This window comes from Anneissia japonica, unplaced genomic scaffold (assembly GCF_011630105.1).
Source record: "Anneissia japonica isolate Jap-2015-1 unplaced genomic scaffold, ASM1163010v1 scaffold17412_len611537_cov169, whole genome shotgun sequence".
In the NCBI taxonomy this organism is placed as follows: domain Eukaryota; kingdom Metazoa; phylum Echinodermata; class Crinoidea; order Comatulida; family Comatulidae; genus Anneissia; species Anneissia japonica.
In genome coordinates this window covers 365,141-392,196 of record NW_022695890.1, presented here as the reverse complement: position 1 = coordinate 392,196, position 27,056 = coordinate 365,141, and the positions used below count along the sequence as shown (strand labels likewise).

At 34.3% G+C, this 27,056-nt stretch overlaps 3 protein-coding genes across 4 annotated transcripts in view; 1 reads left to right on the top strand and 2 right to left on the bottom strand.

The window, feature by feature from the left end:
• LOC117101601 (synaptotagmin-17-like) overlaps positions 1-13,436 on the bottom strand; it is a 24,655-nt gene extending 11,219 nt beyond the window's left edge. The window contains exon 1 of the mRNA XM_033241592.1: positions 13,127-13,436. Coding sequence (XP_033097483.1) covers positions 13,127-13,144 — 18 coding nt within the window. The 5' untranslated portion in view covers positions 13,145-13,436. The remainder of the gene's footprint in view (positions 1-13,126) is intronic.
• A 2,097-nt stretch (positions 13,437-15,533) lies between these two features.
• On the bottom strand, positions 15,534-24,621 carry LOC117101600 (dynein assembly factor 5, axonemal-like). Its single transcript, XM_033241589.1, has 9 exons — positions 23,717-24,621; positions 23,086-23,194; positions 21,648-21,880; positions 19,790-19,999; positions 19,502-19,654; positions 19,210-19,378; positions 18,229-18,527; positions 17,653-18,001; positions 15,534-16,739 (listed from the first exon to the last, which is right to left on the bottom strand). The coding sequence occupies exons 1-9, from the start codon at positions 24,581-24,583 to the stop codon at positions 16,612-16,614; spliced, it is 2,517 nt and encodes an 838-aa protein (XP_033097480.1). The 5' UTR covers positions 24,584-24,621; the 3' UTR covers positions 15,534-16,611.
• A 166-nt stretch (positions 24,622-24,787) lies between these two features.
• Positions 24,788-27,056, top strand: part of LOC117101599 (U3 small nucleolar RNA-associated protein 6 homolog) — a 7,199-nt gene continuing 4,930 nt past the window's right edge. The window contains exons 1-8 of one of the 2 annotated variants that reach the window (XM_033241587.1): positions 24,788-24,932; positions 25,211-25,295; positions 25,565-25,606; positions 25,710-25,781; positions 25,873-25,941; positions 26,170-26,233; positions 26,482-26,600; positions 26,761-26,793. In XM_033241587.1, the coding sequence (XP_033097478.1) occupies positions 24,841-24,932; positions 25,211-25,295; positions 25,565-25,606; positions 25,710-25,781; positions 25,873-25,941; positions 26,170-26,233; positions 26,482-26,600; positions 26,761-26,793 (576 nt within the window). In that variant the 5' untranslated portion in view covers positions 24,788-24,840. The remainder of the gene's footprint in view (positions 24,933-25,210; positions 25,296-25,564; positions 25,607-25,709; positions 25,782-25,872; positions 25,942-26,169; positions 26,234-26,481; positions 26,601-26,760; positions 26,794-27,056) is intronic. The other variant, XM_033241588.1, reaches the window with a different exon arrangement.

Sequence of the window (27,056 nt, the reverse complement as noted above, 5' to 3'; positions counted from 1 at the left end):
AAAAAATAAAAAAATTATATGTATTTTGTACATATTTTTGCATATTAATATACTCTAAAATCGATTAAATAAGCCTTTGAAACCCCTAAATTGTCATATTTTCGGAGGGGCTACGTCACCTGGACCACTTTTGAAAGGTTTTTAGCGACGCCCGACCACGACCACTTTTTTCTCGTCGGGGACATCAGCCCTCCCGTCGGGGACCTGACCCACCTGTCGGGGAAATCCTGGCGCCGCCACTGACTCTTTCCTTGTAAGGAAGCGAAAGTAAATCATTATGAATAACTGATACTTAATAAATACACTCCAGATGTAAAATAAACCGCATTTCGTTTTATTAAAAAAAATTCTACTAATGTCTCAATGGCTACATACCCCAGACTCAAGTTTATTAAAAATATGTTGTCTTACAAGCAGGTTTAATGTACTACTACACTAACACGTTTAAACGGATTTAAATTGACGATTGTATCTGCGATATTTATTGAGTACCGTACTGTCAACAACTACGCCTCTTTCGTCTAACCAGAGACAGCAAGGTACTGTTGATTAAAACAAAACAACAACCAATCATTTAAAGGCGAACAGAGTAAGTTTTTTAAATGTGTTTTTTTTTGGCAAAAAATAATATTGTATGGTATTGTAGGTGGACGAAATGTTCTTATAGACAAAAGCGTTCTTTCTATAATAGAGAGAAAGCAAATTATACCCATGCTGTGCCAATTTCATAGAGACTGCAATAAAAGCTGGAAATAGGTAACACAAACTGCTTCATAATTATTATGAAAAGTATAAGAGATACAGCTTTCTTTATTGGAAGGTAGAACTGGAAATTAATATACATTTTGTTTGCTATTATCTCCGTAAGTAGCTGTGTATTAGAAAGCATTTTAATTAAAAAATGGGAAGACTTTTAGTAGTTCTGATAACTAATTGAAGTGATCTGAGAACTATGAATACGTAAACGTACATAATTATGTAAATTTGTTGTTTACTGTATAAACTAATAGGCCTAGAGCGATTAATAAAAACTCCTGGGAGAGAGTAATTATTAGATGAGGGGGTCTAAATAATGAGCAAATTTTACTGTTATTCTATTATCTCAGAAGGTGTTAGAGATTCGTTAGTTTTAAATAATTACCGTATCTTTTTTTAATCTATCGTAAAATATATTATTTCAAATAAGTTTAAACGATATTTTATATACATGTTGTAAATTATATTGTAATCGTCTTAAATGAAATTAAATTTAAGTAATATTTATGATATAATATAATGATGGTGGTCGTGGTAATAATAATAATAATAATAATAATAATTATTATTATTATTATTATTATTATTATTATTATTATTATTATTATCGTGTGTTTATTCTAATGTATATCTCTAAACAGTGCAATAGGATACCTACCAGATAGAGATTTCGTTCAATTTTTAGGAATCCTGTCTCTGCCTGTTTTTTTTTTTTTTTTTGTGGTTTTTTTTTTCGTTTTCTTTTTCTTTTTTTTCCTTTCATTTACACATGTTTTACGATGTATTCTGTTCTATATCTTTGAGGCATAATAAATGAAATGAAAAATCTTAAGAATACTTATATTTATTCATATTGAATTACGATAATATTTATACGTTAATTACATTAGTAAATTGTGCCATTAATATAAATTATACTAAAGTAGCACTGTATATATTTTCATTATAGAATTCGTAGTTCAGTTGCTCGTGTTCTAAATAATTATTGTTGCAAAATAGACCAGGGTACAATGATGACAAAAATTCTTATGTGTGTGTGCAGTTTGGACGTCATAAGCAATTTAAGTAAGCTGCGCAAGCACGTAGGTAGTTTACGTTTTATATAATAGTAATGTAACAATGTATAGTAAGTAGTCAATATACAATCTGAACATTTCCATTCAATCACCAAATTGTGTGATGCAATATAAAATATGTTTTTGTTATTCGTTTCAGTGTTGCAAATATATGATTTGTAACTGGAAAATGAGCCCGTTAAAAATACCTACATGGTATAAATAATCAACGATTATGCTCAACTACTAGTGACGCAGCAGTGATAGAGGAATAGCTACAGTAATACAGTAGTTGGAGGTTCAGCACATAATTGAAGATGTTAAAACAGACAAAGGGTATCAATGGTATTTAAACACTATGATAGATCTAAAACTAGAAACAAGAAACAACTTAAAATTCAATTTAGAGTGGCGTTGTACTGGAATATGCCGCGGGTCAACAGATGATCAAAGTAACTTTTCCTATAGGTACTTAAAGACTAGGACCAATTTAGTAGTATTTACTCTCTATAGGCCTACAGATAGGTAAACTCATCATCACCTAAGCTTAATGGGAAAACAATTTGGGATTATAAAATGTCCATATCGGCATTGCGAATGATAACCTCTAAAAATACATTCAAGATTCAAGAATCCATTTATTCTTCACAGAGTAATTACACAACAGCACATGTATGCTTCGGAGCAAGGAACAAAATGAATTATAAAGACATTTAGATACAACAATAAATTAATTATTAAGTATCTCTCTCTACAAAACGGAACTTACCTTCTCTTGGATTTAATAATGACACTTTTCCTAGGTACGTAAAAAGCTAGGACCAATTTAGTAGTATTTACTCTCTATAGGCCTACAGATAGGATAAATTCATCATCACCTAAGCTTAATGGGAAAACAACTTGGGATTATAAAATGTCTATATCGGCATTGCGAATAATAATCTCTAAAAATACATTCAAGATTGAAGAATCCATTTGTTCTTCACGAAGTAATTACACAACAGCACATGTATGCTTCTGAGCAAGGAACAAAATGAATTATAAAGACATTTAGATACAACAATAAATTAATTATTAAGTATCTCTCTCTACAAAACGGAACCTACCTTCTCTTGGATTTGGTAATGACACATGACTTAAAGCTCTTAATTTATGAGTTCGAACAAACCATTTATTAATTGACTCTTCGATGCACTACCTGATAAGCTAGCTAAGTGATGGACGACAGATTGTCTTTCGGGCAAAATATATTTTATTTCTTCCAACTTGGTTTTATACCTCCTTGCTCCAATGAATTCATTTTTCAGCCACATGTATTCGACCACATAAGTAAAAACAGGATTGGATCGCAACTATAGACATTAAAATAATTCACACGTAACAAAGTCATGTAAATGACGGGTAACTGGTACTAGGGGCGCGCGTACCGGGGTGATAGCTAACCAGTATGCGTATAAGGATTAAATGCGTTTATGAACAAAAAATACTTATTTGAAGACAAAACCTTTCGGTTTCGGTTTTCGTATCCTTGGGTCTCTTTTCGATATTCCATCGAAAACAGAGACCCCGAAAACAGAAACTCACTTATATTATATTTTTCAGAATTTTATACTGAATCATAGAAATTTTCAAAAGCCTATCATAGTTTTGCATAACTTGTCAGTACATTAGTGTGTTTATATTATTTGCAAATTGAAACATTATGGAATATGCTTTAGTTATTATCACAAAATCGAAACAAGGCGCTGCTAATGCCTTTCTATTTCTGACAATGTAATGTTACTAAATCACGCTAATTTGAAAGATCAAAATCACTCCACTTTGACAACTAGGTCTATAACACCATAACACGCATTAATCTATAACATGTTTTAAACCCCTGCAAACAGGCAGTTTTATATCATAGCTACACGTAATTGAACCTCTGTCTAAATTTGACAATGAGATGCATTCAATTTGCGCCACAGGGAATTATATGACACCTTGGTAAGTGTACTAAAAAGTACTTAGCTTCAGTGGTAGCTAACCATCCTAGAACACAAGGTGTCCACATAGAATTAAAGTCCGTCTAATCAAAGATGACCAAAGTCGGCTTTCTGATAATCACCAAAGCGGCGCTGCTCTGAGTAGGTCTACATTGATATATAATTTTGATCAAAGTATCATGGACTAACTTAAGTGTTTTATAGCCTTGAATATTAAAAATGAGATTTTATCACCTCTGAACTAAATTACACTAAGCCTGCGCTGCTAAAGTGTTGTAGCGACTGAGTACAGTACCATATTCTTAAAAGTAAATCTTGTCAAGAGAAAAAAATTAGCATCACGAAATAGGCCAATGCTTCAGGGGTTTTCTAAGCTCCGCTCAGCAACATGGATATACTTAATTGCGCATTCGGGGTGGGGGCCCAACCGACCTACTCCCCCACCCTACTAAATTTTTCAAAATAAAAAAAAAATTATAAAAGAAGAAAACTCTAATCAAATTATGAGCCTGAGAGTGCCATTTACGGCTATCTAGTAGAGGTGTCATAATAATACATTTTCTTACCTCAGCCCCAACCATGGTGGGCCTGAGGTAGTATTATAGACCCTCCATCTATGAAAGTTCCTCTTTGGGCCCCCTCTATTTCAAATTTCTGGATCCGCCATTGATACGAGATATCTTTCAGTGGATGTGTTAAGGTACATATATTATCACTAGAGGTTTATTTTAGCATTCTACATAATGTAACTTACATCCAATTGTTTTTCGTCATCACCGCGTGATCACGTGGTTAGCTTATGCTTCAACGACATTTGGTAGAGAAATAATAAGTCTTATGTTTAATATTTTTATTTCTAATTCTGATTCGTACTTATTATTATTATTGTTATTATCGACGTTATTACCCCCATTTTACCTTTATCATGATTAATATTGAACAATGCATTCGTGACAGCTGCGTTATAAGTAGTCAGTGACATTATTTCTTAATCGATATACGCGACTAAGAACCTGATATGACACGTGGTCACTCAGCGGTTGGCACGAATTGAATTTAAAAATATATATATAATGCACGCATATCACTCAAAGAATAACACAATACATTTCAATTGGGCTCTATATCGTATACGATTATTATCTTAGAAATTATAGTAACAAATTGACACTTTAGATAATTACACCATCTATATTTATATACGTGGGTGTATATTATTATTATTAATACTAATATATCCTAGCAGTGGTAGCCATAGTAGACAGAACCAACAAGTAAATGAAACGGTTGAATAACCTTCGATAGAGAAAAATAGAACATTTAGAAATTGTTCACTTCAAATTCGTTAGTTTTATAGGTACATGGAGTATCTTGTTTTTATAAAATTCTAATACCTAATCATCGGATGAGATTGTCTACGAACTACTTTTATAAGAAACGAACAGTTTTATTTGGTTCGTCGTTAAAATACGTGACAATCGAGCTGTGCATATAATTTATATACGAGTATTTTGGCGTTAATTACCTAAATATTTCAAAAAACTTATCATTGGGTCTAAATGAAACTTTAAAGAATAGTTTGTCATGTTTCAATGAAAAAAAAATTTCCTATACCGTAGGCAGATATAATAGATCTATGATGAATATTGAAATGAGTGCAATTACAGTAAGTGTGTACAGCGTTTTATGAGTACTAACTTCACATTTTTGGAAACTGATTGGGAATATTTTTAATGCATCTTTATATGTAAACACGTGCCGCTAAAACAATACTAAAACGTAACTTGGATTCTGTGTTCAAAACTTAACATGTGTAGTGAAAAACAGGCCGTCAGTGGATTTTTGGGCAAATCATTTCGGATTACAAAATCTAAAAATGCCCACTCTAAAAGAGTTCCCAAAAACACATTGTGCTCACATTAATAAGTTATATTTGTAATTTTAAATTAACCTATATGTGATTTAAACGAATTCTGTGTTTGTAATGTTGATCGATATTTGTTGGAAAAATCAGAAATAGACTACTCCGATCTGTCCAATGATGGAAATAGATCAATTGAAGTTCGAAGATGAACTTGTCCCTTGAGCTGTGATACTCATTAGAAAAATATTAGGCCCAGGGTTCCTTCATATAGTAGAAGGTTCGTTTATTTTATTTATCGAACAAGCTATTGTGTTGATTAAAATGTCACACAATTGTTGGGGCTACTCATTGGAACTAATGCATTTGTAATTGTAATCACTGCAGTTCATATTAATGTGACACACACTGCTGACGTACATCTGTGCGCAACATTATTCTGCGTATACGCAGCGGTTTGACAGCAAACACGTAAAAGCGCTATAAGAAAAATACGCGTGCTGACAATTAAATCACTTTGGCGATGTTGACGTTTGTATAATAATGTGATAGTCGAGAGGTTGTATGTCTTATTATGTCAGGTGTATGAGTTTGATTTTCGTTTTCAAGTGTTTGCCTAGTTCATTAATGCACATCGACGTATGTACTCAATTAGTTGTTGACACCGCTTAATCAAATCTGAACAATAATAAATTGGTAGGCCTGCTACGTAATAATGCAAACTTGTTATTTTTTCACTAGGCGACATTCTTCACACATAGAGTTACCGGTGAGTGTGTTGTTTGTCACACAACATACTAATTTGAGGGAATCTATGAACAAGAATATGAAAAAGAAAATGCAAATCTTAACTTTTTCTTTTGCTTTCTTTCTGACAAAGTGTATGGGATTAATCGGCCTATCAATAGTTAATTATATTGATAAATAAGGCCTGGACTCCATAAAGTTGCTACAGTGTTTTCACTACAATCCTTACGGTCTCCACGCAATCGGTAAGGCTTCCTATGGTCAAAGCTTCGTCACTTAAATTACTTGATGAGGCCTACTGAAGCTCAAAGTGACTCTTCACGGGATGTCGTGATAACTAATTTCAAGGCAGCATTCTGCAATCTCCAAAGACTCGTGTAAACATTGCATTTCTTCGTCACATTGATGTCATATTGCGCAGCCATACTACGCAGTTTCATATCAAGGGCCTAGTCATGACTAAGTTGATTCGTAAGAGAAACACTTTAACGATTTTCAGTTCTGAAAATACCTGATTCACGCATGGGCCGCATGCACTCAATGCTTTCGCGTAATGGGCATGTTTCGCGCACTTATGTCCTAATGGTTTTAGACTGATTGCCACGAAGTCAACTGCTGTCACTACGGCCTTCAACAATACACTGTCGTCCACTACTTATCGCCCCTAATAAGTAGATGATTCAATTTCAATTTACTGGTCGTTGGTCGCTGAGATGAACACGTTCAAATACTTCCTCATCATCTGAAAGTGCCTATGTCACTCGAGATGACCTCATAACTATTTTTTGAATTAATTCTTATATATAGTGTTGAAAACGGAAACATTCTGAGTATTCACCTTTACTTGACTGTGATGCAGCAGACAACTATCATGATATAAGTATCTATGCATTAGAATATATTATCTATATAGAGTGACGTCACTAAAGAGTATTTCCACATGAGATCCATGCTCACAAAAATGTTCAAGCAACACAAGGTCGAGTTCATTGTGTCTCACACTCCAAGAGGCATTATCGATACACGTGACATTATGAAATCTGATTGTTTTGGGATATAGTATGTAGTCGAAGGCTAATTGTATACAATGGCATTATTATGTAATATGCGAAGTATTAACGCAATTGGTTAAGTTCATTAAGGCAACTGCAGCCGATCATGTGGGTAACGTCGGGCACCCACTACTGCGCCCGACGGTTGTCGGCGTTCTATGCAGGATGCAACGCAACGACGCGTGCGCAACGGATAACTTTTTAATAACGATCCGTTCAGACTGCCACCGATAAAAATCAGCAGACGGCCCCGCGTCGTCTAGCACTCATGGGGATTGTAGTTGGTGCCGTACGACCGTCGTACGACGCAGTAAAATGCTTTAAGTACGCCGCGTACAGGTGCCTTCTTCTTGAGCTCTATTTTCCGAGTAGAAAGTGTAGCCAAGTTCTTACACTACACTGTTTAATTGCATATACTCAATGATATCTTCGTTTAGCCATTGCTTCCTTCAATTACATTTTTTCTGTAGATTCTAGGCCCTACAAAGAAATGTGATTATGTCTTTTGAAATTAATTTTAAACACAGTGTTTTACATTGGTCATTCGCATAGCCTAATATGTTTTGAAGACATGTAAAATTCGTTCTTAATAAAGGCACATAAATCTGTTTAATGATCTCATCGAACTCAACTTCCATTAAGCAATTACATTATTCAAGCAAGAGGAATGACAAAATTTAAATTGTGACGTCATTTCCTCATGGCGTCTGGTTAGCAAGTCTCAAGATATATTTTCTTGTACAGCTCGTTTTGTGAATCTAACTTGTGTTTCCGTTCCGTATTTTAGTCAAATATTTATTCATTAAGAAAAGACATTTAAAATACTATTTTAACTCCATGTGAAGCCATTGAACTATACGCTTAATCTCCACCACGTTTATTTAATTTGATTTCTTTATTTCATATTATTTAAAATTTAAAAAAAAACCATATGCAAATACATCAGATAAAACCAGCATGCAAAATATAAAAAAATACAATATATATAATTTTCAAAGAAAACAATATCAATTAAGAAAACAATAATAGTTTAACAAAATGAACCGTTAGTAGCATGCACAAATCAAACAACATATTTTCAGTTGTGCCCGACAATTCAAAAGTGAATCTATATTTATTTGGAAACTATTACTTACAACATTAATAGCTGAACAAATGCAGTGATTATAACTACAAATGCATTAGCTCAATGAGTAGCTGCAAAAATTGTGTGACATTTTCATCAACACAATAGCTTGTTTGATAAATTAAATGAACGAACCTTCTACTATATCAAGGAAACATGGGCCTAATATTTTCTAATGAATATCACAGCTCAAGGGACAAGTTCATCTTCGAACTTCAATTGATTCCATCATTGGACAGATCGGAGTAGTCTATTTCTGATTTTTCCAAAAAATATCGATCAACACTACAAACACAGAATTCGTTTAAATCACATATAGGTTAATTTAAAATTACAAATATAACTTATTAATTGGAGCACAATGTGACAAAGGCCTTAGCAACCAATCGAAGGCCCGTAATAAGCGCGGTTTCTATTGTTGAGCCGAAATCCCCCACCCACCCGTCCACTCATGAAGACATGCTCTAATATCTAACGATCGAATTTGCTCCATTTTCTCAAAATAGCCCGAAATAATATATTTTGAGAATAGAACAAATGTAGCTGAGCCTATTTTCATATGAACTTTTAGTTGTTCTAGAATCTATATTGTGTTAGTTACTCACTTATTTCCTTGGGGATTTTAAGTGATTTTCAATTATTCCATTAAAGTTAAATTCACAGAACTGAAATCTTTAGTGATCTACATGTTTTAAGCTTTGACATAAAAACAAGCATAAAAAAAAATAATTTACTGGGAGATTTTGGTAAACAAAATATGTATAAAGAAAGGTAACTCAATGAATATAGGCCCAGAGAGAAATAATTGGGTTAATTATTGTTTTTTTATTATTTTAGTTTTGCGGAAATACTTTTATTAAGTAGGCTAAGGTTTGCTTTAGCGTTCGTCTCGCCAATGTACAGCGTATTTTGCATGCATACAGTAGGTGAATGAATTGACCCTTTCTTCATTTGTTACGTGGTAGATGGTGCTTCACGACACCTGACTTTCTTCATTTGTTAGTTTATGTTCACACCCAAGCGATGTATACGTCCCTACACCACCATTCAGATTACACATTCCTTTTGATGAAGTCAACTGTGTGGACGAAAGCTAGAGAATAAATTATATATTGTTAGTCTCAAAAGAATATAGGCCCAGAGAGAAATAATTGGGTTAATTATTGTTTTTTATTATTTTAGTTTTGCGGAAATACTTTTATTAAGTAGGCTAAGGTTTGCTTTAGTGTTCGTCTCGCCAATGTACAGTGTATTTTGCATGCATACAGTAGGTGAATGAATTGACCCTTTCTTCATTTGTTACGTGGTAGATGGTGCTTCACGACACGTGACCATTGGAGAAACGCTTAACTGGCTGAAGAAGGTAAAAGGGGTTTCCGAAAATTCCCAGTATGTTGAATTAATGTTTGAAGTTTAAAATATTTCCAGTATACACCAACATTGATGAATTATTATTATCAGGTCTATTAGTAAGCCATAAAAGCTTTGTTAGTTTATGTTCACACCCAAGCGATGTATACGTCCCTACACCACCATTCAGATTACACATTCCTTTTGATGAAGTCCACTGTGTGGACGAAAGCTGAGAATAAATTATATATTGTTAGTCTCAAAAGTGCTGCTGTTTTTTACTTTATACTTTCTATACTGTACAGACTAACGCGGCTATACTTTTTATTCATCACATTCCTTTTGGAAGATGTTTCTAACTTTTCGGAAGCTCGCAACTCGTACGAATGAAATATAATAAAGCTATCCACAATTTCTTATAAAACTCCTATTTAACGTCAAACTCCTACTATAGTGATCATTCTTGGATTTATAAGTACGTTTCCGAGTTTTGGAAACTTGGAAACTTGTTTTTCAATTAGACACGCATTAGTTTTACAGAATTAATTCTTTAGAAAATGTTACAACATTTAAAACGCTGATAACATGGATATTTCGCAAACTTAAAACACTACCACAAATCACTGTAAAATGAACATCAAAACTGAGAAGGGGAAATTAGCAGAAGCGATACGCAGAAACGGTGAAAACGTGTAAGCACCTCCAAAGTTATAGCATCAAGCCAACGATAAATCTTGCACACAATAAGATTTTGAGAAAAATAACAATAAAATTATCTGACGCCCACACTAGACGTGTCCTGTATACTGTAGCAATGAATATTCGGTAGAAATAAACAGCAGACGACTAATTTAATGTGGCTAACTTTTAAGACTGCCAGGAGACAAGCCGGCAAAACCCGCCCGGAAAGAAACAGATCGTAAAGTTAAACAGCCGAAAGGTAGGCAAAGCGACACACATAATTTCCTTCGCCGCGTGTACTCAAGCATGTATTCGACAAACAACTTTCAACTTTCAAAAATATTTAAGAAATCTTACCCTCAACAGTTATGAGAAATTAGTGGAACTCGTTGTTTTCACGTGGAAAATTTTCGTTATCATAGGCCTAATAAGGATGATAATGATTACGATGTATAGTATTATACGACTAGATTCCTATTCCGTTTCTTTTATTTTTGGTATAAATCTATTATCGCTGGCAATTTGATTCTGTTTGCTCGTTATGTGGCGCATTAATTAATGTTTTCACTCGTGCTTTGATCAACGGTTATATTGTATCTAAAGGCCAAATCAGACAGCGTCGTACGACGCAGACCCGACGCGATTTGTTGTTGTGTGTGAGTTAAACGCAGACGCGATGGTGTGAGTCGGGGCAGTCGCGTCGTAGAATATTAAACATGTTTAATATTTCTCACGACGGCTCAAGACTGTCCCCGACGATAAATCGGGTCGGGCTGCGTCGGCCGACGCTGTCTGAGTTGGGCTTTACGGACAGCAACTTTGTTTCATACGTTAGGAACATTTTACTGTTGATTGCTATGCAACAGCACATTTCACATTCCATTCGTATCTACAGAATGATGTCAGATGGAGCTTAGCACAACATATTAATCATCATTGTTTAATAGATTGAGAGTCTAAGATAGGTATTTAAATTGTATAAGCTTTTAGTTGGTGCTTTATATATTTATAATTTGATTCACCATAATGGACCTTTAAACGCATTGAACAATGTTACTGTAGATCCCAAAAAACCTACAGCGTCATACATCAGCGTACGTGTGAACTTGCATGTTTGTGGGACATGCGCGTATTCCTGGTCGTGTTCTGATTGGTCAGTTTAGTTTGACTTGCACTCCGAAAATACCCATTTACCAAACTCTCAGATGATTATTTATAATTTGATTCACCATAATGGACCTTTAAACGCATTGAACAATGTTACTGTAGATCCCAAAAAACCTACAGCGTCATACATCAGCGTACGTGTGAACTTGCATGTTTGTGGGACATGCGCGTATTCCTGGTCGTGTTCTGATTGGTCAGTTTAGTTTGACTTGCACTCCGAAAATACCCATTTACCACACTCTCAGATGATTATTTATAATTTGATTCACCATAATAGACCTTTCCACGCATTGAACAATATTACCAAGATCCCACAAAACCTAGTGTCATACATCAGCGTATATGAAATTGCATGTGTGTGGGACATGCGCGTATTCTCGGTCGTGTTTTGATTGGTCAGTAAAATTTGACTGACACTCCGAAAATACCCATTTACCACACTCTCAGATGATTATGCATCTTTATTGGGACCTTATGATTACGGCACCAAACAGCATATGGAAAATTATATTGTAAGACTATAGATAAATGTTAGTAAATCGTTGTCTTTTTAAGTTTGCCTGAAGAAAGGTTCGGAAAATGATAAATATTAATATTCAAATCCTAAAAGGAAAGCACTTGTGATTGTAGTGCAGTATGGGCGATTATAGCATAATAATAATTGCTATTACATCATCAACCTTCTCCGAAAAATTGTTTGATCTTCACCGTAGTACTTTCGTCACAGCTGTTCATACATTACTTCTAGAAATAATCGCATCGTAACTTACGTGATGTGTTTGCTCTCATTTTCCACTATTATTGTTATGAATGTCGTCATTAATTATTATGATTATAAAACAATCACGATACGTAATAAATTACGCAAACGTCTATTCAAACTACAGACTATGCAAAGTTTTTATGTGAGGAAACAACGTCAAGCGGACGTACGGTTGCGCACGCCACATATGCGCAATGATGACAACCTAGCTCAATGCAAGTTCTTTAATGTTCGTGGTTTGTCGTCTCATTCCGGTTTTCATTACGGCGCGTAGTGGATGTTTAAAGGTTAACTGTTAATCCGATAGGTGGTATTCAGATATCATATTAAAAACACGAATCATGAAGATACACGACCGATACAAAATAATATTTAATTGCATTGAAATTTTATTTATTATGTTTTGCATATTTGTTTTGATATTGAAAACAAAAGCAAGTTAGACCGCATAAAATCCTATCTGAATTTAAGTAAACAAGGTATTTACTTAAGCTGAAAGAATACAACTAATCTTAAATAAATATCGACATTAAACATACAGAAAGTTAAACATTCATTATAATATCAATTTATAGCCACCTACCTTGGAATATGCAGCCATATTCAGTATGATTTCGTCAACTGTTGAGCGTCAAATCCAAGATCTATTTAGGGAGACACCGGTTATTTTGGTTTAATTATCACGTGGATAAATTACCAACAAAATGCAAAACAGTGCAATGCGACACAGTTTTATTGTGTGCAAATTCTGGCCTTAATGAGGAGTTGATTCAACACTTCCATTGCAACAAAAAAGGCGGTAGGCAACATGTAAGTAGTGTTTAAATGACTCCGAATGTGGCTCTTTATTCGAAGCTAAGCATCTCTGCAGACACAATTCCTCACAGAATCATACCGGCAATTAACCGATCCTCACAATTTGCGTCGAATTCGTAATCAATTTGCTTGGAAACCACTGGTGACGTCATCAAAGTAATGCGTTTTATTTAATGCTTGAGGGCGTGCAGCCGTGTTCAATATCGCAATTTGCCTTTGAAGACTGTCGTCTTTTAGTTATATTTAATTTCAATTATTAGATCTAAAATAATTGAAACATAAATTACATTTTAATCTTGTTAATTTATCGTTCGATCGGATTCATTCATATATACTCAGCTAACAATGTTACGCTTACAGTAATAACTCAATAATAATATTGCAGTTTGGTGTTCAAGCGAATTTTTAAAGAACGATAAATACATATTTATAACTCGATTTCTGACTAAATATAGTTACAAATGTTGCAACGTATCTAAGGATTTTAAACAAAGTCCCTGCATAGTTCTGCTAAGGTCCACAGAACGGACGCACGTACACGTGTGTTCGTCGGACATGCGCGTATTTCTTGTGTTGTCGATACATATCGAACTCAACCATCACATTGCATAAAACGTTCTTCACTACGTGTAGAATGATATGAATATAATAGTAATACAACTACAATACACTAAGATTAATTCAATTCAATTCTTTAACATGCCTTTTCAGACGCATTCAATAATAATAATTTGCCGTATAAGCATACGTTATATACATACCATGAAAACGTCGTTACACAAGAGGTATTCGTACATTAGGACGATACGATACGATACGAGAAGTTTTATTGCAATTTTTATCATACAAATTGAAGTTGAACAATAAACCATGACAACATAGAACAATTGCATCACAAAACGCTAATAGAAGTATCAAATAAAAAAAAATAATACAATAACATTAAACAATAATAAAATAAATCCTTAATCGAAAAGATAGAAAACGAAAATTAAATATTTCATGAAATACAGGTACAAATAGAGTATGTATGTGCGTTGAGTACTAGTGCTGTTTCATTATATGCAAAAGGGTGAAAGCAATGGATTTCATATTCCAAAATTTCCAGCACAGCCCATAATAGACCTTTCCGGAGTGTCAATCAAACTTATCAACTGACTAATCAGAACAGCGCTAGGGATACGCGCGCGTCTCACAAACACACGTGTTTTCCCACAAACGCACGTGTTCGCGTATGTTTTTTAACACTGTCGTCTTGTGGGACCTTAGCAACAATATCCAAGGGGCGGGGCTTAGCGGAAAGGTCCATTTGACACGTGTGCTTGTAGGACACGCGCGTATTCCTGGCCCTGTCCTTATTGGTCAGTTGTCAAGTTTGATTGAGACTCCGGAAAGCTCCTAGAATATCAGGCCATAAATAAAAACGTATACTAGTACCATGGCAATGTATTACATTGCCTCGCATCAAAGAGGCGATCTCTCTCAGTGGGCCTAATTATTGGTCGTTAGTAAGATATCTTAGTACACTTATTATCTAATTTTATGTATAACTGGTGGTGTAGTCTGGTGTATCAATAGTGTATACAGTTATCTAATTTCCTATAGCATGTCACAAGAATCTCAGTGGTCAGTGAAGTACTGTAAAACCTCGAATTGAAGCCATGGGCTTCCTTTTTTTTGCGAACTTTGGATGGGCTTCTTTTCGAAGCTACTTTTTCAAAGTAAAGAGGGTGGGGGGAGGCTTCTTTTCAAAATGAATGCCGTAAATTTGTTGAATTTGTACTAGATAAAACAATACATTAAGGACACTGAAACATCAATCTGTATCATGGAGTGCATTACTGGCATTAAATCACCTAAACTACTGTATAAACCAAGCTTGTTTTTAATTTATTAATAATATTTATTTTTTTTTAAATTCATGTACAGTGTGTATATTGTAGTATTTCTAACAGAAGCCTATGCTATCTTGAAAAGAAGCACATGGGCTTCTTTTCGAGGCTAACTTTGCAAACTGAAGAGTGGGCTTTAATTTGAAATGGGCTTCTTCTCTAAATTAAGCTCACTGGGCTTCAATACTGTCTCTTATACACATCTAGATGTGTATAAGAGACAGGCCTTGAGCCCATCCCAGTTGCTGTTGCTAAACATCAATAAAATAACAGAGAAAATAATTTGTTTCTTACAATTTATTAAAAATCTCAAAATCCATTTCATAGGTAAATATGTTTCCCTGAACAAGTTTATAAAATTAAGCAAAAACAAATATACAGCGAACAAAGCAGGGGTTAAGAAATGATCTATTTTTAATTCTATTCATAGTGCTTTAAAAAAAATATAATAGTATCTCAGTGATTACAGTGTTATTTTGGTCTACTGCATGTATTGCAAATTATATAGTATACTGTATTAATAAAGATAATAATAATAATTATAGTATATAATAATAATAACATTAAATAAATAATAAAACTATAATAAATAATAATATTATTAATAATAATAATAATGATAATAATCATAATAAATAATAATAATAATAATAATAATAACAATAATAATAATAATAATAATAATCTTTTTTGATATACACTTTATATCAGTGGCACTCAGCTACATAGGCAGTGCATCCATAAAAAAGAAAATTAACAATCAGGCCAAAAAAAGTCAGCATTTCACAAAAATATATGAATTTAAAAAAATTACAGCAATAATAATGGTAGACTTTTATAGATTGCATTATGGTAAGACCTCTTTGCAATTCACATTGAAGTAAATACCTATGGAACACAAACTCAGCTCCCCTTTGGAGTACCAGCGCATTTGGCATTCTCATCCTACCAGGGATCCACTTATACTCCTTCAATTCCCATCACTGTGTTTCAGCTGGAGAGCTAAAATGCAAGTTTCAAAAGGGCACCTTCATTCGGATGAGTGTTTAAGCTGTTTATCCTGTGTGCATTATGGCCATGTGCATGTTTAATGCAGTACACCCTTCGCAAAAGCATTGTCTTCCGGTGTACTACCCAATGCACCACCAGAAGGACCCCACTGGAAATAAGTCTTCTTCTAGACTTTCGTGGGCTATCCTCGGTGTGTATTGCTCATTAACAACTGAAAGAATGAATAAACTCAATAAACTCATACATCATTCTAAAGCTAATTCATTATAGAATATGATACAATTAATAATAATTTGCAACTTTGTCCAGATTTTGTGGAAAAACGTCACATCTGATTTTGTGATTAGGTTCATAGAAGTGTCTTAAGATGATTCGAAAGTTGGTCACAGTAGGTTGTTGTCCTGTGTTTGTGTTCAACAGCTTCAAGCTCTTGTAGTAACAGGCTTGGTTTAATTCTTCCTGCTTCTTTTAAAACATCTGTAAAAATAACGAATCACATAAATTAATTAAAGATCAATCAACAGATAGACATATACAGCAGAAATGTCAACATATGTCATTTACACTGAAATTTCTAGACCCATATTGAAAATAAGTTTTCTTTTTGAAGATTTACATGGGCTTTCCTGGTGTATGTCATCTTTCTAATGTATATATACTATGCTATTACATTATGCCTAGTATTCTTAAAACAACCTTTAGCTGTAGTTCGAGCTGAAACTTTAAAGTTACTTGAGTTTGACTAACTAAATCATGTGATCTCGAATCGATGTCTATGCAGACCAATTTTTCTTGTCTGGTCTTGTCTAGTCTAGAGAAGGCCAAATCACCAACTCTGAATTTTTCAAGAAATAAAAATAGTACCTCACGCGGGCCTAAAATTATTGTAAGTGTAATTAATGAAACAACTTTCAAAATTAGCTTTCAATGGGTGACATTACCATGTTTAGCTTGCTAAATGCTATAGTTCCTGATTTGCATAAAATTCGCTTGCGAGTTGATCTGCAGCCACAAAGATTCACTGTCAACAAAGATGGCACCGCGCTAACGAAAAACTGATCCAAAAATCCTAGGCCGGACTACTAGTCCAATACAAATTTTAAGTGGAATTTGTATGAATACAAATCATAAGTCCAGTTGAACAAATAGTGAAGTCTGTTTTAAGAATACTGGCATTAAGATTTGTCATTTTCTATGGTTGCTTTTTTTTAATGTGATACTACATATACGTGAATGATTAAATCAAAACAATGTGTTTAATAATTCAATTGTAAATGCAAAATTATATAAGTTAAATAATCAACAAAAAAACGGAAGGAAATGTAGGTACAAAAATTAAAAACTGGAAATTTAAAAAATGGAACATGCAAAGAAGGATGCTAATCCATACCTAGTAGTTCTTGTTGAATTTGAGGGTAAGGATCATCTAGATGCACCAGAAGTCCTTTATACATCCCTTCCAAGTGCGCGCCATACAACGATGTGTCATAGTCATCGGGGAAACACTGGAAGTACGTTGAAAAAGTCCTCGCAACCGCAACTCTAATGTCGTCGCTGCTGTCGTCCAGTCGCTTCAGTAACTCAATGTAGAAACTGTGAAGATGGTCCGGATCAAAGTTCTTCCCACAGAGAAGTAGGAACTTTCGGAAAATGCGGCACGTAATGAGACGAGTCGACTTGACCTCATCCTCCAGTAGGGTCTTCAACTGGGTTAACAACTCATCAAATAACTCCTTCGCCTTGAATTAATGAAAATAATTTAATTTAAGTGTGTTTTTTGAATGTTAGAAAACACATACAGCTCTAACTAGGGTTACGTGTTACATTACAGCTAATCAAATGAAGAAGATCTGCTTTTAAGACAAGTATACAAGGATGAAATATATACACATGAACCAACTAAAAAATGACAATGAGTTCAATATGTAAGTCAGTTTTTTACTAGGTTGTTTTATGATTTTTGTACCTGTTCTTGGGTCAGCAGTTCACTTTGAAACAAGGCCCATAGACACGACACAGCAGTAGTCCTTATGGCGGCACACACCCGTCCTGCATGCCACACGCAGTTAGGCAATACCATCTCTTTTACGACCACCACAGCGAAATTTTCAAAGCCCTGCTGGGAATCGATGGAGGCACCGGAATTCATCACAAGACGCGACAGGAGGGAGAAGAATTTCAGTCGGAGTTCGGGATCTTTGCTGGTTCGGAGGTTTTCCCGTAGCATGGGTATGACATCATTAAGGAGAGCACCGAGGATTGGACCTGGAAAGCATATTGAGTAACATTAATTAATGCTAATTATTAGGCTTGGTTGGATTTATGTGCTATTGTACTAAGCACAGAAGAAAAGTTGTAAATCCTAAGATTGACTTAATATGACATGGTATAATATTTGTCTGACTGACATTTACTAATTGAATGAAGATTAATGATTGATGATTGTTTCAACTGATTGAGTTTCTTCCTCCATATTGAGATTAAGTTAATGATTGATTATGACTGATTGTGACAGATTACAACTGATTGTGACTAATTGATTATGACTAGTTGATCAATCAATTGTTTGACTGGTTGATTGATTGATTGGTTTGTTGACTGATTGGTTTATTGACTGATTGATTGATTGAGGTTGACAGATAACCAGAATAACAAACACTTTTTGTAATGCATTCACTGAAAACCAGGACCATGAGATTGGAAGGCAAATACCTTAACCAGTTTTGCCACTATATTTTAAAATTTCAGTCCATATACTGAAATTAGCGCTACTCACTTATCTATTATGAGTATGCTGCGCCCCCAGGTTTGAAAAATTCTGGATCCGCCCCTGTTTAACAAGCGTTCCACTAAACTCCATTATATGCACATTACCCACAAAACTAAAACTCCCCACAAAATTCTCCCATCTTTGCCGACCTACAGACCCATATTGAAAATATCTTACCAGCTTCAGTAAGTAGAGTGTCAAATATGAATCGCTCCAATGAATGATTATTCCACTGTTTATAGGTTCCCTTGAGGGAGTCTAACAGATCTTTTGTATGCCTTTCATACAGCTCCGTGGGACTGCTCAAGCCCTGCACATCTGCAAGTGTTTGTAGAGAGCTTTTGGCCTGGAGGATAATAACAAAGCAGAGGTTTGTGTGTCATTGTAAGCATAATTTGACCATTTTGTTTACGAAGACTGACTACTACTTGGAATGGGTAATTCATTAATATATGAATAATTCATGTACCTTCTTATGAATATTTTCTTCACGAGCTAGTGCCAGTACAGTTAGTAGTACAGTGAACAATTGCAGACTGGCGGAGTGGAGTCGATCTTGATACTTCGATCCAGTTGACATGATGGCGTCTGCACAGGAGACTAGCTGAAGCTGGTACATTGGCTAATAATTTTCATTAAAAATAATACAAGTTGTATTTTATTATCTATTAAATGATCATATTGAATACACATGATACAATACTCTTATTACCACCATTATGAAATTAATTGTATTCTTAAATTAAAATGAACGTACAGTTTCAATTCGGCAGACTTCATCATCAGCTAGTGTAACACATATTTCCTTCATGTAGGCCTCAAACAGCTCAGGCTTTGAGCCTCTGATGATTGCAGCAAATGTCATCAGTGTATGAGGATTTTGAGTGCTTTTCAGGGTGGGTAGAATCAGTTTGCAGTACACCTCTGGGCTAACGTACCAGCCTACAATCTCGGCCGATTTGATGACCTAGAGAAGTGAAACAAATAATATAAAGAGATATTTTGGTCCTAAAAAGTGAACCATAAATCTACTGGGTTGATATACATTTATCCTTGCCACTCCGAAGGAGAGGTAAAGACTATTGCAAAAGCATGCATGTGTGTGTGTGTCTGTGTGCGTCTGTCCTTCCGAGCACATAACTTAAAAACTACTACTTAAAATTTTCACAAAATGACACAGTTACATGTGTCTTGATCCTCCTCAAATTTGCTGCTGAACAGAAGATGCTGATTTTAGAATGCTGATATTTATATATTTTCCGGCTGCAACAGACAGAGCCAACTCAAGCGGATCGTTCCACCGAGTCGTTTGGCTGGGCTGAGTCGATTCAAGTGGATCGACCATGGGCGGATCGTTCGGATTGACAATGTTTTAAATTCTAACCGGTGGAATGGATGTGGGCCAGACGGCGTGCCAACTCGCCCGATTGATGGACTTGCCACGTGAGGCCTATGATGCTAGGCCTCATTTGCCTTCATTATCTTGCTACTAACTACAGTATCTTACTATTATTAGTATCTCTCATGACTATTATTTTTGTTTAAGGAGAGATAAAAAAAAAATTTCTTGTAAGTAGGACTGTTTTGCAGCACAATTTATCACCTCAATGTATTAATAGCAAGAAGTCACTAACAATAATTAACACTTCCACACTACTGTACAAACAATAAATCGTTTTTATTATCACCAGTTCTGCTTAAGGAGTAATCAAATAGTTATTTTTGGCCTCAGCACAATTGTTAGAGATGGAAACAGTAACATACTAATGAGTCAATGATAACAACAATGACTTTTTATTTCTCTAATGACCTCTCCTGAGTAAATATGAGGGAGTTCTAAGTAAATACAGTTTTAATACACAATGGCTTTATCTCTATGGATGCTAACCAAAAGCATCCATTAATAATTGAATCTTTCTTAATGCCAAAATCACTTATACAAGAAACTCTGAAATAAGACATAAACATATAGTTCACCTGTAAAATCATTTTCAGATTCAAGCATAAAAAGGTACAGAAATTTACCAGTTACTTACCGTTATAATTTAACAAACACACTGCTGCACGTTTTGATAATTTTTTTAGGTTTTATTAAAATTTTATGCTGCTATCTCATAGTTTATGTAGTTCAGTGATATTTATTCCTTTGAATAATACTTTTTTTACATAATTTGTGTACTATATAATGTTTACTGTTCTTGTATGATTTTGATTGATATTATTGACTAATTGTATCAATTATTAAGTTTCTGTTAAATTATCATTATTATTATTATTATTATTATTATTTATTTAGGCGCACAACACATCTACCAGGGATTGTCAATAGCGAATCACTGTCCTACTCACACAATGCTTCTTTACACGAAATAAATCTTAATATGAGCTTTAGGGACGGGAGTGGAGTTGTTTCGGTTGTGAGAAAACAAACCTTGCAACACAGACAGGAATTGACCCCATGACACTGGGATTGGAAGGCAAGCATCTTAACCATCAAACTATTCAACTCAATTCAATAACATATTCAAGACAACAAGAACTTTGCCATTTGATTACCTCCAAATATTTACCCACAATTTTATCATAAAAAAGATACTGTATCTACAGTCTCTCACCCTTTTCACAATCTCCGCCTCCTCGTCTGCACATGCTCTATACATCCCCGTCAGGAGCTTCTCCATGTACTGTGTGCTGTTGTCCTCTGCGTTGATGAGCAGAGTATGCAGGAGCTTCACTGACATCAGCCGGTTTGCGATCGTCCAGTCAGTGAGGTCTCTTAGCAGGCCTGGCAGAATCTTGGACATATTACGTAGGATCAGTGTACGGCAGCCTAGCCCGGGCCTTGCAACTGAAGATAAATTTAAGGATTTTACATGTTGAGGACATGTACCAGTGGCATGTCCATTACTGCAAGATCATCGGAGGAGGATGGAATAAAATTAAAATTTTGCTTTCTTATTTAACAAATAGATTTGCCAAATAAAATTTTATTGGTGAATGTAAAATAGGATAGTTAAATGCTTCAAATTTATATAATTAGGATGAAATATACTGTACATATCTTATCTTTGGAGATTTCAAGGCAGCGGAACTTTTATTTTTTTCTGATATTTCCACTTTTTCGTGGAGGCGGGTGCACTAATTGGCCAAAATTAAAATTTAATTTTTATTCGAAATCATCAATATTTGCAGTTAGCGGGTTTGCTAAACAAGGTACAAAAAAGCCTCGCCTAAGAAAGCTCAATTAATCTGATCTCCTGAAAGACTTCTTCAAAAGTGGGATCCCTGAAATGCTTTCTAGTCAAAATGGCAATAAACCAAAGCGGCAATAAACCAAAACAGCAATAAGTCAAAACGGCAATAAACCAAATCAAATTATAGTTAAATAAAACTTTAAAATACAGAGGCTAAAACAATTTATGTCACAGACTAAGTTAAAAATGCAAAAAAAATTAATATGATAAAAATAATGATGATAATAATAGGCCTAGGCCTATTAATAACAATATAACAATACAACATATATGTTGTATATATATATATAAAATCAATAATAGGATTGGGATAAACACAATATAAAAGCAGTAAACATTCAAATAAATAAAACTTTAAAATACAGACAAAATGAGGCATCTAAACAATTCGTAATGGATGTGTAAAAATATTTTTTAAAAAACGTGATTAAACATTAAAATAATAATAATACAGCAATAATAATAATAATTCAATAATAAAAGGATAAAAAAAAAATCAGATTAAACAATAAAAGCGGGAAAAAGAGCCCATGGCAATATTCAGTTGGCCTACAGACGATCTGACCAATTTCAACCCGATTCGGAAAATTATACACTGTGGCCCGCGCCCGGCAGCGCTTGCTCTTGGCATTGATTTTGCTCCTTTGTCGTTTTGGTTAATGTCTATTAGTACTTGCCATTGCCGTTTTGGTCTGTTGCCATTTTGGTACTTATCATTGCCGTTTTGGATTATTATCAATTTGGTTATTTGCCGTTTTAGTTTATTGCTGGTTTTACCTGCTATCCCTGAAATACTTACAAATTCCTGGTGCAGTTACAGCATCTACTACAAAATTCATTTTATTCTTCAGTTCTTCTTCATTCTCCTTCTCATATTTTGCACCAACTTCATCCCAGAGTTCATATGCCTTGCAAAAAAGTAAAGTAAATTGAAAAGACAATAGACTTTAGTAAAATAAATAATGTTGGTATTATTGAAAGTGAATTTGGAAATATTAAAATATTATTGAATTTTTCAGAATATCTCTGATACTGATACAGTAAACAATAAAAAATAATAACCAGTGTACGGTATACATTCTTCCTTCTACAAAATGGAACATACCATTCATGATCGACCAAAACAAAGGACTGTCCTGTGATGAGGATACAAACTTTGAGCATTTTTCTAGCCGAAAGAAGAATTTCTAACTTGTATATCACAGCCATTTTGGATTCAAGGTGAAGATGACTGTAGTACATTCTGCTGAACCTCTTTATTGATATCTATTTTTTTTAAATCTAAATTTCTTAATTCTGTATTTGGAAATGTAGAATTCAATGTTTAGCATTTTGTATGCTTGCCTATTCCCTGTATGACACAAAAGTATGTGTGGGTTTGTGTCGGACTAGTGTGGGGTTTGTGTAGTGTGGGTTGTTGGCGTATGTACCTTTTGACTTATATCTGGAAGTTCATCTGATTGGCTGGTAAGTAAAATTGGTATCAATTTATGATGGAATGAATAGCGGTCAACAAATTCCATCAGCCACCATCCAACGACTTGCGTGACTGCTAGACGGACTTGTGGTGAATGATCAAAGAGACGTTGAGTAAGGTGCGAGATGACGTTCTCCATGGGTTTATGACTCCCAAATTGGAGGACATCTCCTATCGTAATGATACACTGTACCCGCACTTTGGAATGCTGGTGACTGATGCACTGGAGAAGAGGGTTGATTAAAGATTCAGACTGCATGTGAAAGTGTTCTGGAATGCCTCTGGCGACCTTGCAGGTGCAGACACAACTCTGCTTACGGACCTCTGCGTAGGGATCAAGGATGGTTCGCTCCAGAATCCGTATGAAGTCATCAAGGTACGGTGAAATTTTTTTACCCGTTAAGTCGACAATCTTTGTTAAAAGTTCAACCAAATTGAGTCGTAATTCTTCACTAGTTTCTACTATTTCTTTATTTCCTAACCTCTGTACAATCGTTGGCATTAAATATGGAAGGACTTCTTCTGGGTTGGAAATTCTATCCACAAAGTCAATCACTAGCAAAATCGATAGCTCTCGACATTTTTCTACCTGTTCGCCTATGCTTTTCAACAGGGGCTTCAAGACCCCGTCGAAAACCTTCTGCAAAACCAGACTGTCTGGCGGTGGATTCCTACATAATGTCTCTTTTCTTATTCCTTCAAGTGCCCTTTTCTTTACCATTCGTGTTCCCTCACTTAAACAGTTTACATGTCTTGCAACAGCTTGTAAAATATCATTAGCTTCTTGAGTTCCACTCTCCATATTCAGATTCTCCGCCATGTTGTTGCTGCGGACGCTCTTTTGTCGTCAAGGATAAGTTTTCATAATTCAGATAACTAATAATAAAAAATAATCAATACATCAAAAATCAGCAAATTATATTTTATATAATGATTTTTTTTATTATTAACAGCATAAATTAATTGAATAGATTAAATATTATTGCGTAGGTAAATTGTGATTTGCTATTATTTTTTGGGGTCAACAATATTTATTTCCACTTGGCACGATCCCATGCTTTCGCCGATTCGCGAAAAATGGCAGAATTTGTTCATCAAAGTATCGAAGAAGCTCTGCCGGAGCTTGAACAACTTGAAAGGATAGGGCTTTTCACAAAGCCAGAGATTAAGTATGCATGTTCTAATAATTATATTTGAAAAAATTGCTGTAATATGAATGATTATGCAACTCGGTTATAGCTAGGCCCAAGCATTCGTGAGAGGTCGGCTTATTATGGTATGAAGCTGCGGGGATGTGGCCGATTTGAGTGGTCTATTGCACAACGAAAACGAGGCCTAGGCCTACGCCATATGAAATCTTGGTATATTGGTTCGAATTGAGTTATATCAATACTTTATATTCGATTTATTAACTATATATTTAACTACATTTATGTATTGCTTGTAGGTCAATAATTAAGAAGAAAAGAAGCCATGAATATCGACTGGTTCGTCGAAGAAAAGAAAAAGATGATTTTCTCAGATACATACAGGTAGGTATACAGTAGGCCAAGTTCCTGGGCTTACCCATGCTTAATTTATGTTTCGGTAAACAAAATAAATGAATTGTTCGAAGTGTATAAATTTCATTAATCATTATTATTGGAAATGTCTTATTTGTACTTTTCCAGTATGAAAGGCCAGGTACTACCAATGCTTAATTTAAGTTTCTGTAAACAAATAAATGAATTGCTCAGAGTGTTAGTGTATCAATGTCATTAATCATTATTATTAAGGAAATGTGTTATTTGTATTTTTCCAGTATGAAATAAGTTTGCTGTCTCTGATCAAGACCAGACGAGAGGTAGGTTTAACATTTTGTTATACATTAATTTTATGTAGTACAGTATTATTTTATTGGTATTATTTCTACATTTATTATATTTGACAAGTTCATTTTATTTCAGAAAATCAGGTACTTCTTCAAGAAAGAGGAAATTGACTTCTCCATTGTGTCACGGATTGCTAAACTCTTTAGGGTGAGTTAGAACCAATACCAAGTGCAACCAGACTAACACCACACATTCCCAACCCTCCATATAATCACTACTGTTCTTGTTTTAATTTCAGAGGACATGTACACTTTTTCCTGAAGATCTTAAAGTCTGGTTGTCGTACATGGAATTTCTAAAGAAATGGGTATAATATGAACAATTATTCAATTTAGTGCATTTTGTAATTCATAATTCTGCGAAGTATTATAAAGTATAAAGTATTAATAAGTATGGCTTCAACTGCAATTGTTAGCTGTTAGAAATGGCACAAAAAGTTATACTTTACTTTAATATGAAAATTGCTTCATGTGCTTTTTATAAGCGTTTTTATGTTAATCCATTTGTTTTAATATTCTTCCCACTTCTGGTTTAGAACAAAAAATCAATGTTGAGCAAAATGATGACAAATATGTTGAAAATCCATGGCAACAATCCAGGTAACTATTATGTGTATTCAACACTTATATATGAATATTCAGAATATCAAATGAATATGTAAAACACATAGAAAAAAGTTTTACTGTATATATTTTGTATAATGCATACATAACATCAATCAATATTCGTATATATTATATATGTTATATATTATATATATTATATATAATATATATGATATATACAATTTAATATATATATATTACATATATATATATATATATATATATATATATTATATTTTTAGGTTTGTGGATAATGGCTGCAAAGTTTCAGATGGAGGACAACAGTTCATCGGAGAATGCTCGTAGCCTTTTACTCCGTGCTTTGCGTCACCACCCAACATCTCAGAAAATATGGCAAGAGGTAAGAGAATGGTTATTGTGGCATCATAGTGAAGGTGCCCACCTTGCAATTTCAGTATCCTAGGTTTAAATCCTGCAATTGTTTTATAAAAGTAATGTAGTTTTGAATTGGTACCGTATACATATTTACTTAAATTTTTTTCTGGTTTTTCATCCAACAGTATTTCAGAATGGAGCTTATGCATGCCGATAAAGTAAGTTTAAATACTTTTATATAAATATGCACATATACAGTACATGCTAAATATATAGTTGAATACCCATTTGATCTGCTGAATTATCAATAGTGTGTTTGAAAATTTATGATTGTGACACTCCTAGATGGGCGGGGAAAATGGCATTCTCAGATTAATTTAATATAATTTTCTTATTTTCTCCATAAAAAAAAAAATTTTTGAAACATTTACGGACCCAGGCCAGCTTCCCCCCTCCCCCCCAAAAAAAAAAAAATATACAA